This window comes from Mobula hypostoma, chromosome 9 (assembly GCF_963921235.1).
Source record: "Mobula hypostoma chromosome 9, sMobHyp1.1, whole genome shotgun sequence".
NCBI classification, from domain to species: domain Eukaryota; kingdom Metazoa; phylum Chordata; class Chondrichthyes; order Myliobatiformes; family Myliobatidae; genus Mobula; species Mobula hypostoma.
The window spans coordinates 122,912,151-122,928,097 of NC_086105.1; the positions used below are offsets into that span (position 1 = coordinate 122,912,151).

Below are 15,947 nucleotides of genomic sequence, written 5' to 3' on the forward strand. Positions count from 1 at the left end.
TGCTGAACATTGCAATATCAACAGACCAGCAGCATGGGGTGCTTCAGATATACGGTACAACAAAAATCTTTGGAATATGATACAAATAAAATGTCATTGCACAGAAATGAAGGAAAGAAATATTACTGTTGTGGGAACATGTCACATGACCCTGATGACTGTTGGTTTAAAGACAAAGAATGCAGAAACTGTGGCAAACAGGACCACATTGGCAGAGTATGCAAAGCTCGTCAACAGCAGAAAAAGGGCAAAATACAGAGAAACAAGAAACCCCAGAAAGGAAAATACAAGGTACACAAAATGAAAGAAGGCAGTTCTGATGAAAATGACTCCAATGAAAGTGAATTGTCTTGTCGGCAACTTCACAGCATGAAAGAGACAGATAATCCAAGAGTAATATTGGTCACTCCACAAGTGGCAGGCGTGAGACTGAAAATGGAGTTGGACACAGGCTCAGCTTTAACAGTGATCTCTGTACACGACTACAAATGACTGTTTTCTCACATACCTCTGAAACAAACTAAACTGCTGCTAAAGACTTACACAGGACAGAAAGTACGTTGCAAAGGTAAAATTAAAGTGACAGTGACCTGCGGAGACAAAACACAGCAGCTGAACCTCTATGTACTGAAAAATGGAGGACCACTGTTGCTGGGATATGAATGGCTCAGGAAAATCCAGTGGATTGGACACCATTAAGGCAATAGATGTGTTAATAAAGGAAGGCAGCTCAGTGGAGAAGATGTCCGCAGCTCTCCTTTCACGCATTGTCGACTATTACAATCACAAGGAGGAGCTAGACAGCGTTGACGATGAGGACGAATGCAGTATCCGTGGCTGCGACTCGGATGAAGATGCAAAGGATGCAAGGGTGACGGATATTGCCAATAAGCAGGATGATGAAGACTACTTGGAAGTAAAAGAGCAGATGTACCAGGAGAAATTGACATCTCTCAAAAGACAGCTACAGCAGTTACAGGAAGGCACTTTGCAGGAGTATCAGAAAAAGACGAAGAAACTAGATCAACAATACAAGGAAAGAATATGAAAGGCAGAGCTTTTTCTGCAACTGGAGACAGAACAAGAGGAAAGGAATTATATTAAAGAGATAAAACAGCAGTGAAGGAAATTGAAGATAAAAAGATTGAGTTAGAAGAAAAGAAAAAGATGATTGAGAATGAGAGGCTAATAATGGAACTCACAGGAGATTCTATGGAGGTAAAGCCAATAATGACTAGGAAACTAAGGAGGAGACCTAATGACCCTGTTCCAATTACAGACTAGAGACAAAAACCTGCACCTGCGCAGTTAAATTACTTGTTAACAGATGAACAGATAATGGAAGATCTGCGAACTCTCAATAAGCTTAAATCTCTGAAAAGACCAGCATCTCCGTCTTCTGAGCATCTTCCCAGTACTCCTGCTGAATCACCAGCACAAAGATATGAAGCATGAATAGAAGATGGAAAGTTATATTATGTTAAGAGATAGTACCATAAAGGTCAAGCTATCTATTTGGAATCTAAAGAGGATACGAAGATTGACTGTGTAATTAGCTCAGCTGGAACAAATGAGATATGGGTAAGGAAGACAAGTGATAGCACAAAGCTGCGTATATATCTAGGACAGCTGCACAGAGGAGTCTTCATTATACGGAGGCGATCTGCTGCCTAGAACTCTTAGCAAGTTGGAGGCGTACATCTTCTTAACTCCTTATGCTCAGAGGTCAACTTTTCATCACTTTTATATGGAAATCTGTATTAAAACAAACAAGTTTACTGACAGACTGAAGAACACACTATTTGAAGACACTTTCCAATGCCATCTCAGTTTTGAAGATTGTACATATTTTTAAGAATAACATTCTCCTTTTCACAGATTTCACTCTGCTTTTGTCATCTTTCCAGGATGGAGGTGACTACTCTTTATGGCTGGAACCTCCCAATTTGTGGATTGTTTAATTATTCCAGACAATAGAGTGAAGACCTATTTGCTTCAGTGCCGGACAATCTAGAGAAGACCCCCACTCCAGAGACTTGAGTTATAAATGGGTCTTAGACCAAAAGTAAAAAAAAAGGCTTGTTATAATTTGATATTATTACGTTACTTTGTTGTAATTTGATATTATTAAGTTCATAAGCAAACAAATGGTAGGCATTTGTATGTTAAGGGTAAACATTTTTGTTTAGCGTAGTGCCCCAGTAAAAAACAGTTGATACACTATTAACATAAAAGGGGAGGAGTGTACCATATAGTCTACAGTATAATAAGGGACTACTTTATGTTTTAGTAACATGTCATTGAATGCGCTATTAGGCGTGTATTGATCTGTATGTGTGTGCCAAGTTCAGTTTCTGCCAGTAAAGAACCATAAACCTTAGCTCCCGTCTCCACCGTTTTTATTAATAGCATTGATGTGTAACAAGGCCACATACACAACACTATCCCAAAATCTTCTCTGTTAAATTCATTGGATTACTCTGGCACGAACAGCCTGGAATGTTAATAATTTTAGGATGCATATTAACAATCTTACTTAAATTCAAATTGTTGCAGTTGTTGGCAAGGGAGCGGAATGTAGCAGAGGGACAGTAGCACAACTCCTGAGGAGTCAGGGCCTGACATAATATCAGGAATAAAGGATATGCTAGCAGAAAAGAACAAAAATCTATTACTTCCTTTTGCCATAATTCTTGTAAAAAGAATTAAAGCATATTATTGCAACATACATCAAAGTTGCTGGTGAACGCAGCAGGCCAAGCAGCATCTATAGGAAGAGGTACAGTCAACGTTTCAGGCCGAGACCCTTCGTCAGGACTAACTGAAGGAAGAGTGAGTAAGAGATTTGAAAGCTGGAGGGGGAGGGGGAGATGCAAAATGATAGGAGAAGACAGGAGGGGGAGGGATAGAGCCGAGAGCTGGACAGGTGATAGGCAAAAGGGGATACGAGAGGATCATGGGACAGGAGGTCCGGGAAGAAAGACAAGGAGGGGGAGGTGACCCAGAGGATGGGCAAGAGGTATATTCAGAGGGACAGAGGGAGAAAAAGGAGAGTGAGAGAAAGAATGTGTGCATAAAAATGAATAACAGATGGGGTACGAGGGGGAGGTGGGGCCTTAGCGGAAGTTAGAGAAGTCGATGTTCATGCCATCAGGTTGGAGGCTACCCAGACGGAATATAAGGTGTTGTTCCTCCAACCTGAGTGTGGCTTCATCTTTACAGTAGAGGAGGCCGTGGATAGACATGTCAGAATGGGAATGGGAAAGCATATTATTTATTAGTTATCTGATAGAAATTTGAATACTTCTTAGTATGTGGCTTCCAGGGAGTAGAGAAGCACTAATACAAAGAGGTGCAGTTACATGTTCACGTTTCAGTGTAGTGAAGTAAGAGGACATTTTCTTATAAAGGATCATAAAGAAAACATCAGATGCACTGCTATGCAGAAGTAGCAATGCTGATCATAATGACATCTTATAAAGGAGATAAACTGCTGCTCTCCATATGAACATGTTAGATCCTTGAGGTCGAGCACCAAACTGTCTAAAACAATATTGCTGATGTATGCCCTCCTGTGGTTAAGTGGGATGGGACTGTTTAAAAACTATTCAGTTATTTCTGTCAAGTAAGTGATGCAATATCGGTAACATTTGGTTGAAGTTCCTCTTTACATTACTTTCTTCCCTTTCTTATTGCAGAATAAGTCACCTAAATGTCTTCAATACCATCGAATCATCCATTCATTTCAATCCATGTTCTAGGAGTAAAGGGTAAAGTTATTTTTGTAAAGTATGTTATGATTTTAGATGCTTGAAAGTTCAGTATTTTTGAGGCAACGGCATTCGAGGACTGAGAATGTCCACTTTGAGCAGAAACTATGCTCAAATTTGCCCTATTCCAAAAAGTGTATTATTGTTTCCACACAAGCTCTGCAAATTCCTAAAGAAAATTCTTCTGCAAACTAGTACAATTGTTTTAAGGCATAAATATAAAAGACATCTTTTTTTTCTGTAAAGTGCAATCTCATCAGTACAAATGAAAATGGACTTAACAGAGAAAATAAATATTTATAATCAGGCAGTCTAATTTACCATGAAGGAAAGTTGATTTTAAGTAACAGAAAATGACTGTAACGTGTCAGGGAGTATTCTGGAGTTATGTGAATATAGAAGATATTAATTCAAACAAGAACCAGGCTCGAGTTCTTAATGAAAATGTAAATAAATTCAGGAAACTAGCAATTTAGCCTTCAGTTTTTTTTGTAAATTGCAAGCAGTAAATTGAAGTTAAAAGCATAGGCTGTACCACAGGCTAAGAGATTGTATATGCAAGAGCCAAATGCTAAAATGATGAGATTGTGTTAATTGGCTTGCATCAAACCAGGCAACATGGGCTAAATTATTTGCACCATAGTGTCTGAGTTCAAACTGGCAGACCAGACAGATGTTGTCACTTAGCATACCAAACATGGCCACAGGTATAGGCAATCGATAGTTTTTATGTACTCGGAGACAGCCTTGACAACATTAATTTTGGGTGTCTGGGATTTCTGCCCCCAGCAGCTTTCAGACTATTTGTGTGAATTACTTTTTTACAAAGGTGTTTGAACACTCAGCGGCGTCTGTCACTGTAGAGATGCAATTCAAATAAAGCTTTGTCAACCCCAAGTATTGAAAGAAACAATGTCATTGTAACTATTGAAATTGTGTTGTATCAGCTGTTACTGTTACCTTTGATTTTTTATAAAAATGAGATGTACCTTTGGGTTTGTGAGCCTCTACTGAGAGTATCTTCAGAATGATGCCCCGCTTGATGTGATGAATAAAGACTTCCATATCACCAGCTTCAATGTCTCTCCAGTGACTTAGTTCACAGACAAAACATAACGTAACAATAATGCAGGACGTTTTATTATATACATTGCTGTATCCTCAAAAATTATTTTTAAAAATAAAATGTTTATAAGGAGCCATGTACTATCTCTGTGCCACATAAAAGTAACTTGACTTTAAGATGCTCTTTGTACAAGTACAAATATGTATGTAATCAATGAAAACTTTTCATGGTGAGAAGTTACACTTGCATGCCTGAATTCTATGTGCAGTGCTTTTAAAACCAGTAGAAATTATAATGAAACTGTTGTCAACAGCTGAATGTACACAGTCTTCCAGTCTGGCTTTGGAGATTTCATAGAACATAGAATAGTACAGCACAGTACAGACCCTTCGGCCCACATTGTTGTGCTGACCCTCAAACCCTGCCTCCCATATAACCCCCCACCTTAAATTCCTCCATATACCTGTCTAGCAGTCTCTTAAATTTCACTAGTGTATCTGCCTCCACCACTGACTCAGGCAGTGTATTCCACACACCAACCACTCTCTGAGTGAAAAACCTTCCACTAATATCCCCCTTGAACTTCCCACCCCTTACCTTAAAGCCATGTCCCCTTGTATTGAGCAGTGGTGCCCTGGCGAAGAGGTGCTGGCTATCCACTCTATTTATTCCTCTTAATATCTGTATACCTCTATCATGTCTCCCCTCATCCTCCTTCTCTCCAAAGGGTAAATCCCTAGCTCCCTTAATCTCTGATCATAATCCATGCTCTCTAAACCAGGCAGCATCCTGGTAAATCTCCTCTATACCCTTTCCAGTGCTTCCACATTCTTCCTATAGTGAGGCGACCAGAACTGGACACAGTACTCCAAGTGTGGTCTAACCAGAGTTTTATAGAGCTGCATCATTACCTCACGACTCTTAAACTCTATCCCTCGACTTATGAAAGCTAACACCCTATAAGCTTTCTTAACTACCCTATTAACCTGTGAGGCAACTTTCAGCGATCTGTGGACACATACCCCCAGATCCCTCTGCTCCTCCACACTACCAAGTATCCTGCCATTTACTTTGTACTCTGCCTTGGAGTTTGTCCTTCCAAAGTGTACCACCTCACACTTCTCCGGGTTGAACTCCATCTGCCTCTTCTCAGCCCACTTCTGCAACCTATCAATGTCTCTCTGCAATCTTCGACAATCCTCTACACTATTTACAACACCACCAACATTTGTGTCATCTGCAAACTTGCCAACCCACCCTTCTACCCCCACATCCAGGTCATTAATAAAAATTATGAAAAGTAGAAGTCCCAGAACCGATCCTTGTGGGACACCACTAGTCACAGTCATCCAATCCAGATGTACTCCCTCCACCATGACCCTCTGCCTTCTGTAGGCAAGCCAATTCTGAATCCACCCGGCCAAACTTCCCTGGATCCCATGCCTTCTGACTTTCTGAATAAGCCTACCGTGTGGAACCTTGTCAAATGCCTTACTAAAATTCATATAGATCACATCCACTGTACTACCCTCATCTATATGCCTGGTCACCACCTCAAAGAACTCTATCAGGTTTGTTAGACACGATCTGCTCTTCACAAAGCTATGCTGACTGTCCCTGATCAGACCATGATTATCTAAATGCCCATAGATCCTATCTCTAAGAATCTTTTCCAACAGCTTTCCCACCACAGACGTAAGGCTCACTGGTCTATAATTACCCGGACTATCCCTACTACCTTTTCTGAACAAGGGGACAACATTTGCCTCCCTCCAATCCTCCGGTACCATTCGCGTGGACAACGAGGACATAAAGATCCTAGCCAGAGGCTCAGCGATCTCTTCCCTCGCCCCGTGGAGCAGCCTGGGGAATATTCCATCAGGCCCCGGGGACTTATCCATCCTAATGTATTTTAATAACTCCAACACCTCCTCTCCCTTAATATCAACATGCTCCAGAACATCAACCTCACTCATATTGTCCTTACCGTCATCAAGTTTCATGGTCGTTGTGCTGAAAGACAAGGACGTTAAAGTATTATGAATGAAACCAAATGCCCAACTGTTTCTCCCTATTTGCACTAAGAACATATTCCTAAATGTTTGGGATTGATTTTCAACTTCTGCTTAGACACAAAAATGGTAATGAAGACTTGCTGTCCGAATCTGAATTTGTCTGCAGTGTTTCATCACCAGTCCCTTCAATGTTTTGGTGGCTTCTGCAAATGCTGGCTGATTTGCAAAGTTTAAATATATTCCATACCAGCAAGTTGAAACTCCAGTCTCTATGTCTTAAAACCAAAATTTTAATAGCAATCTTGCCACACAGCTTTGAAATGATCTAAACCAGAATACACTAAATACAAGGTGATGTTTAAGCAATGCCATCAGACATATAAATATCTACCTTTAACTTATAAACACGAGAAATTCTGCGGATGCTGGAAATCCAAAGCAACACACACAACGTACTGGAAGAACTCAGCAGGTCAGGCAGCATCCATGGAAATGAATGAAACAGTCAACATTTTGGGCATGACCTGCTGAGTTCCTCCAGCACTCTGTGTTTCTTTAACATATAATAGATGAAGCCAAACCATATGTTACTGAAAATGGGCAGTAAGAAGGTCACAAGATAGCCTTCATGTCTCTGGAAATGTATTTTACTAGCACACGATATTTTAATCGACATTTTATTCATAAAATGTATAGCTTCACAATCTGAGACCTTGTTTTGTCTTCAGTCACTATCAAACTTCTATATTTGTTCACAATTTTAACTTGTTAACATGGCATCAATTTTTCACTCTCAAACATTCTATCAGGAGTGAGTTTGAGAGATTAGTACACAGGGCCTGGTCCACATTCTCCAGTGAAGTGATTACTTCCCCCTTAGATCCTTCACAGTGACTACACCAAGCTTCAGTACACTCTTCAGCACATATTCCTGCACTGCCCACAGCATTAATTAGTACAGATAATCCAATTAAAGTTTCACTAAAACTTTCAACTATGAATTAACATCTCCTCCCTTGGTGTTTGATACTTCCGATTGTGTTGGCGATACTTTCTAGTGATTCATCAAGTGATCAATTTAAGGTAAATTATTAAACACAGATTAAACAATGGTAACCTGACTCAGGAATGAAACGGAAAGAAAATAACATGTAATTTTTTCTAATTTAATAGGAAATACAAGAACGGATCAGATCATAATCTGTGATTTAACTGTGCTATGATAATGATAACTAGCAGCTTTTGATGTCCAGATTTATTACACTTGTGGATAAGCAATCCACAGGAGTGGACTACATTAGCATCTGTTTATTGAGAACGAGTATGTGCATATGTTCAGTGACATATTAGCTATTGTTGCCTCATCTAATCTGTTATTGCATCAGCCTCAATTTATTAAGTATTAATATAGCATTACAGTTCTTAACTCTCAGAAATCTAGTTCAAACATCTTGTTGTTTGAAGGAAACACATAATGAATGATGGAATTGCAACTTTCCATTAAATTTTCGGAGTGAACTATTCACAGCTGTCCACAGTTATCAGGGAACTCAACGCACAAAGCTTAGGGGCACAGTACAAAGGATACTCAATAATGACTGAAAATCTGAGGGTTATACATCTTTAGCAACAAATAAGTTTTCAAGTTTTTGATTATGACATTTGTTGCCTATTGCCACTGGGACCTCTGTAACTTTAAACATATGCAAATTTCAAGGTCCTTAGTAACTATTTAACACCAATGAGAAATTGTCCTATATCTTGGCATCACAAAACAGTCTGTCAACATTGAATGATTACTTGAAAGAAATGGGAGTCTGGTATGCAGTTACCACCCATAATCACCTAAAAGACTCTGCGTTCTTGCAATGACAGGCCCTGTCAATCTTTGATGTAACAAGGGACTGTTTCTAATGATGGATCTTAGCATGGGCTCAATTAGTATGGTTGATGAATGCGGATGTCCAGCATCTCATTGATGAGTGTTTAGTAGTTAGAGCACAGCACTCGTGATCCTCTTTAATGATCAAGACGTCACCCTCCAGCTATCTGAAAGATATGCAGGGCAGGTTCAAATAGCCAGTCTTTTCTTTCAAAGTGTTCAATTGGAACTTGGTGATGACTATTTACTTAGGCCTCTCTGGACAGACAAACTACAACTGAATCCAAAGGTAAAGTCATGAAGTCTGTTTCACTGTTAAGCCTAGACCTAGTATATCCAAACAATTGTGGGTACTTATTATATACATATACTGTTTGCACTGTTGATCTACAATTTGTATGTAAAGTTCTTTTTTTTATTGTTGATTAATATTATATGACTATGTCTAATTACATAGAGTATATTCTCATTGCAAATATTTTGACATGCATTTTTCATTTGATTCAGAAAATGAATACATGGAAATATTCCAGCTTGAAATGAGTTGTATTCTTTTCAAAGGAGTTTTATGAATTACTGTGAACAATTATATTTTATATTTAGTTTATGTCATGTGTATGCTATTAAATCAAGGTTGTTTTAAATGGTTGCCTAAATAAGTATTGAGCGTTTATAAAAGTAATACAATCAGAGAGAAGCAGCTGGCTGAAGAAATTTACAAAGCAGATTTAAAGAGAAAAATATATAGAAACTTTAATGTTGCAAAACAGTTCTACTATAATGTTTCTTTTTGTTGATTTTGATTCCTTATAAGAATGCATTTTAGCCAAAACATCAGTACCTGTAGAAAAGTGAAGACATGAAGTTTATGACTATCGATACTGCTTGGTGCCAGTTCAAAGCCAAGATTTACATTTTTTGCAGTAGCGTGTCAGTAATGTGTTATCTCCCCAGTCCAATCAATGCCATCTCCACTCCTTGGCACCTTCTCAAAGCAAACTTATTTATGATAGAGGAATTCAATCCATGTGCTGACAATATAAAATCAAATTCACTCCTGAGATCTGAGTAGATCTAATATTTCATTGCAGTAGGCTGGCTTCAAGACCTACTGTATCTTTTCAGATCACTGGCAGTCTTGAGATCAAAACGCTTCTGGATCTAGCCTATGATCACCACTGAAACTTCCTTCAATACAGAGGTTTGCATCATTTGAAACTGTTATTCTCAAATTGTCACTATAGATTGTTTAACAATTCTTATTCATTTTGTGCAGATCCTATTTTGTCATGAGGCTCTTCAGCATTATTTTCTGCACCTTGTTAGGAGCAGCCATGCCCCAAAACAAGTCAACTTCAAAGGTAGAGTCTCAGAATCCTAGTTCAGATAGAAGGACAACTAAACCTTCCAGTGTGGAATCAGCTCGATCGGTCATTCATGAAGAACCAAATCATGGTAATCTCACTGCTTCAGGTGACAATGACAATCTGGTGTCCCATGTCAGGACTTTGGCTCAGACCCTGTATCAATGTTCAAAAGCAACTGGTACGGATGAGATGAAACTCAGCTTCTTGAGAAGTGCCACGGTGACATGCAATGATGGGACTCCAGCTGGGTATAAAACACCTTTTAAAATTTATTACACAGTAAAAAAAACATAGAGATTAACTTTTTGTGTCCTCTCAAAGATTAAAAAGATTTTATGAGCTTTCATATAGAATACAATCAAGTGAACATGTGATGCACCAGTTGTTAAGTATTTTTATTGATTTTTGTTTCCTTTTTGGCTTGTTAATTTGCAGATATTACCTTAGGGAGTCAAAAGGAAGCAGGCGATGGTTAATATTTCTAGAAGGTAAGTGAAATATAGTAAAAAAAAATTGAAGAGAAATTTCAAGTGCAAGTTGTTTCATAACACATTAGACTGAAATATTTTGATTATTGAAGAAACGTTTAAAAACCAACCTCATTAAACAGAAAAAATGTTTCATTTTCTGCCCATAGATGATGACCACATTGGAATTCATGAATTTTTTACACATTTAATTACTGCAGAAATATTTGAATGAATAACTAGGATAACTTCAAAATGAGTAGTATTAAAATTTCCAATCAGTAAATTGCTTGCAATGGTCCGGTGCATATTATTAAAGCCTGAATATGAGTAGGAGTGAAGCACATTAAGTTTTTACGTAATGTTTACAAATCAGAATTTCTACCATTCAGTTGTTAAATGCCACTTTCTATGTGACTGTTATGGTGGAGTCTGGGGACGTTAGTTCTGATTTGATCATAACTTTGTTACGACTCCTTCAGCTGACTAATTTCAGAGTAGACTTGCAAGGGACATCAACACAGATGATTTTGAAACAGAAGAAAGAAAAAGACTATTGTGTTCCCTCAGTAATTGCAGCTACTATTATAAGTGTCATGGGAAAGTTCCTGGAATAATGTCAGGCAGGACAGTGCATGACAAGATGACAGGTTTCAGCCGTTGCTCAGTGGGTTAGTGCCTCGCCTCTGGGTCAGGAGGTCATGTGGTTCCATCCCACTTCAGTGACAAGAGCACATAATCTATTCTGACACTTCAATGTTTCTTTGAAACTACATTGTCAGAGGTGCCATCTTTTGGATGAGTTGTTAAAGCAAGGTCTTGTGTTTAGCTTTCGGTTGATAAAAAGATCTCCTGAGACAATCGAGAGAAGAGCAGGAGAGCACTGACTGGTGTCGTGCCCAATATTTATTCCTTAACCATGATAATTAAAAGAAGATTAAATGGCCATTATTCCTGTGCATCTGGACTGTCACATTGCAAGTTTACAACAATGATCTCACATTAATTACAAAGTATTAAGGGAATTTGTGTGTTTTTGTTTCCCTGCACACAGAGCAAGATTATTACAGTGCAAATCAGAAAAGAATGTTAAGTTATGTGAAAAGAATGTATCAGTTTTGCATTCTGGTATTCCATAAGAATTAAAAGTAGTATTCATGTTGAAGTTAGTGATAGAAAATGTTTGATATTAGAAACTTGGTTGTACTTTAAACTGGTTTTATATAATTTTAATCATTAAGTAAAATAAGTACTGAATCATTTCAGTCCTTATTAATTAAATAATAGAAAAATGTATTATGTTAGTACTTTTAATAATTGTTAATAATAAAATTGAAACTCACTTAATTCAATTTAATTTCATGAACTGACGATAGTATTATTATGATGCTTCAGTAGAATAAAAAAACACGTGTCATTAATCTTATTTTTCTATGAATGAAGGTGGGTGGTGTTGTTATAACAAAGAAAGCTGTGATGCAAGATATAGATCGATTCCACGGCTCATGAGTTCTTCTGACTGGCCACTCACTCAGAGAGGTAATTAGAACACAAGAGATTCTGCAGGTGCTGGAAATCTAAAGTAGCACACACAAAATGCTGGAGGAACTCAGTAGGTCAGGCAGCATCAGGATTGATGAAGGTTCTCAGTCCGAAATGCCGACTGTTTATTCTTCTCCATAAATGCTGCAAGACCTGCTCAGCTGTTAATTCTAATGTATTGGATCAGAATTGGTAGACAGGAAGCAAGAGTTTTCCATTATAACCATATAACCATATAACAATTACTGCACGGAAACAGGCCATCTCGGCCCTTCTAGTCTGTGCTGAATGCTTACTCTCACCTAGTCCCACCGACCTGCACTCAGCCCATAACCCTCCATTCCTTTCCTGTCCATACAGCTATCCAATTTAACTTTAAATGATAACATCGATCCTGCTTCAACCACTTCTGCTGGAAGCTCGATCCAAGCAGCTACCACTCTCTTTGAGTAAAGAAGCTCCCCCTCATGTTACCCCTAAACTTTTGTCCTTTAACTCTCAACTCATGTCCTCTTGTTTGAATCTCTCCCACTCTCAATGGAAAAAGCATATCCACGTTAACTCTATCTATCCCTTTCATAATTTTAAATACCTCTATCCTGTCCCCCCTCAAACTTCTATGCTCCAAAGAATAAAGACCCAACTTATTCAACCTTTCTCTGTAACTTAGATGAAACCCAGGTAACATTCTAGTAAATCTTCTCTGTACTCTCTCTAATTTGTTGACATCTTTCCTATAATTTGGTGACCAGAACTGTACACAATACTCCAAATTTGGCCTTACCAATGCCTTGTACAATTTCAACATTGCATCCCAACTCCTATACTCAATGCTCTGATTTATAAAGGCCAGCATACCAAAAGCTTTCTTCATCACCCTATCCACATGAGATACCACCTTCAGGGAACTATGCACCATTATTCCTAGATCCCTCTGTTCTTCTGCATTCTTCAACGCCCTACCATTTACCATGTATGTCCTATTTTGATTAGTCCTACCAAAATGTAGCACCTCACATTTATCAGCATTGAACTCCACCTGCCATCTTTCAGCCCACTCTTCTAACTGGCCTAAATCTCTCTGCAAGCTTTGAAAACCTACTTCATTATCCACAACTCCACCTATCTTAGTATCATCTGCATACTTGCTTATCCAATTTACCACCCCAGCATCCAGATCATTAATATTTATGACAAATAGCATTGGACCCAGTACAGATCCCTGAGGCACACCACTAGACACCGGCCTCCAATCTGACAAACTGTTATCCACCACTACTCTCTGGTGCCTCCCATCCAACCACTGCTGAATCCGTTTTACTACTTCAATATTAATACCTAACGATTGAACCTTTCTAACTAACCTTCCGTGTGGAACCTTGTCAAGGCCTTACTGAAGTCCATATAGACAACATCCCCATTATTTCAAATAAAAAATGAGAAAACCCAGAAATACTCAGCAGGTCAGGCAGTATCTGTGGGAGTGAAGTAGAGCAAACATTCCCAATTCAGTGGTTGTAGCCTCCTTCTGGAACTTTCTGTATAATTTCTGCATTATCTCCGATGAGAATAACTTATTTAAACTTGACAACTTTTGTCTCATTATTTCACTAGCAGTTGCTTCATCCAAAGCAACGGAGCTCACTTATATGTAGTTTACTTTTGCAGTCAATAAAGAATTATTACAGTCAAAAATGGAAATATCAACTCTGAAAAACTTTTCTCATCTGTATTGTTTCAGGTTCTGGAATTCTATCGTCCGAACCTGAAGAAAATCCCCAATGGTGGAACGCAAACATTGTGTAAGCTCCTTTCTAATATCGATGCTTCAAGAAAATAGTTCTTATCAAGATGCATGAGGCAGCATATGTAGTAATCACTGAGATATAGTTCGCCAGTGTTGGCACGTGGCCAAGTGCTTAAGGTGTTCATCTAGTGATCTGAAGATCACTAGTTCGAGCCTTGGCTGAGGCAGCATGTTGTGTCCTTGAGCAAGGCACTTAACTACACATTGCTCTGCGACGACACCCGTGCCAAGCTGTATGGGTCCTAGTGCCCTTCCCTTGGACAACATCGGTGGCGTGGAGAGGGGAGACTTGCAGCATGGGCAACTGCCGGTCTTCCATACAAACTTGCCCAGGCGTGCGCTCTGGAAACCGTCCAAGGCGTAATTCCATGGTCTCATGAGACTAATGGACGCCTATATTTCACCAATTGCATGAAGAAAAAGGGGCATTTTTTCTATTTAATATCTTTATGAAAATATTTCCTTGTCCTTCCTATGTTTAATCACGCTATCATTCATCTTAACATTCCCCACCTCTCGCTATCTTGCCACTCTCCCGGCATGCAGAATTCCCATATTGAAAGTGAATGGACAATGCATTTCTGTATTACTTAAGGCAACAGTCTGGAGTTCACATCAGCTAGACTCTGACCTGCTCTCCCCCATTCTCAGTATTCACTGTGTGAAGACTTAAGGAGCTTAGGCTCAGCTAAGCTGGAATTAGCAGCGCAACGTTAAGGCACATTTCCACCCACCCCTGCCCCCTTCTTCCACACAACACTATTGGGAATAGAGGCAGAATAGCACCATGAGTCTCTATACATTTGGTCTTGCCTATTCCTAGAAACCAGGAATACAGGAGAGATCCAGTACATCTGGCAGGAAAATTTCTGGCACAGGGGACTGCACAAAGAGAATGGGAATTAAAAGGAAAAGCAATAAAACATAATTAGTGTGTTACATAAACTGAATGAGGGATGCATGTATCTGAAAAATCTTGCTGCAAGTGTAGTAACCTTTGTTCTTACATTGAGCAAAGTACCACATATTAATAATAACAGTGGATTACTTTACCTTAATTATATGTTGAACTCAAAAATTGAGAGGTATACATCAGGAAAATCAAAATATTAACCCTGGAAAACAGAACACAAATGGAAGTAATTGCAATTGTGAATAAAAACATTGCTCAGAATGAATAAATCTGTCAACTGGCAGATTTTTAGACAACAGTATTTTCTTTGGAGTATCAGTTAAATTACTCTATCATAAACAAGAGATTCTGCAGATGCAGGGGAACACAAACAAATTTATCACGTCAGGCAGCATCTATGGAGAGGAATAAGCAGTTGACATTTCAGGCCCAGACCCTTCATCAGGACTGGAAAGGAAAGGGGAAGAAGACAGAATAAGAAGGGTGGGGGGGGGGGAGGGAAGTACAAGCTGGAAGACGAGAGGTGAAGCCAGATGAGAGGGATGTTGGGTGGGTGGTGGAGGAGGGGATGAAGTAGGAAGCTGGGAGGTGATAGGTGGAAGAGGTTAAGGGATGAATAAGAAGGAACCTGATAGGAGAGTACCTTGAATCATAAGAGAAGATGGAAGGGCACCACAGGGAGGTCATTGGCGGGTGAGGGGAAGGGAAGGGGTAAGAGCGGAGCTAAAATGAGGAATGGAAAAAAAAGAGAAGAGATAAAAGAGAACATGGAAGGGTGCTCTTCAGTTTTACATGTCCCAGTCTAGCCACACCTTCCAATATTTGGTCTGCGGGCCCACAGTTCTCCAAGTATGCATTCAAATAATGTTTAAATGTAATGAAGGTTTCAGTAAGATCCAGACTCAATAAACATGTGCCCTTTAATCCTTCCAGTAACCACTTTGAATCTATGTGCTCTGGTTTTTACTGTCTTGCTAAGATAAATATTTGCTTCCTACTTACTCTGTCTGAGTCCATCACAATTTTATACAACTCATTTAGGTCCCCTCTATTCCAAACAAAACTTTGCAGCTTTTTCTGTGCTGTGTGGTCTTCCCTTTTCTGGAATATGATATGCA

The 15,947-nt window shown here is 39.0% G+C and overlaps 1 protein-coding gene across 1 annotated transcript in view; it reads left to right on the forward strand.

Annotated features, from left to right (window-relative positions):
* Positions 1 to 658: 658 nt before the first annotated feature.
* notum2 (notum pectinacetylesterase 2) overlaps positions 659 to 15,947 on the forward strand; it is a 40,388-nt gene continuing 25,099 nt past the window's right edge. The window contains exons 1-5 of the mRNA XM_063059568.1: positions 659 to 891; positions 10,010 to 10,348; positions 10,536 to 10,588; positions 12,011 to 12,106; positions 13,851 to 13,911. Coding sequence (XP_062915638.1) covers positions 659 to 891; positions 10,010 to 10,348; positions 10,536 to 10,588; positions 12,011 to 12,106; positions 13,851 to 13,911 — 782 coding nt within the window. The remainder of the gene's footprint in view (positions 892 to 10,009; positions 10,349 to 10,535; positions 10,589 to 12,010; positions 12,107 to 13,850; positions 13,912 to 15,947) is intronic.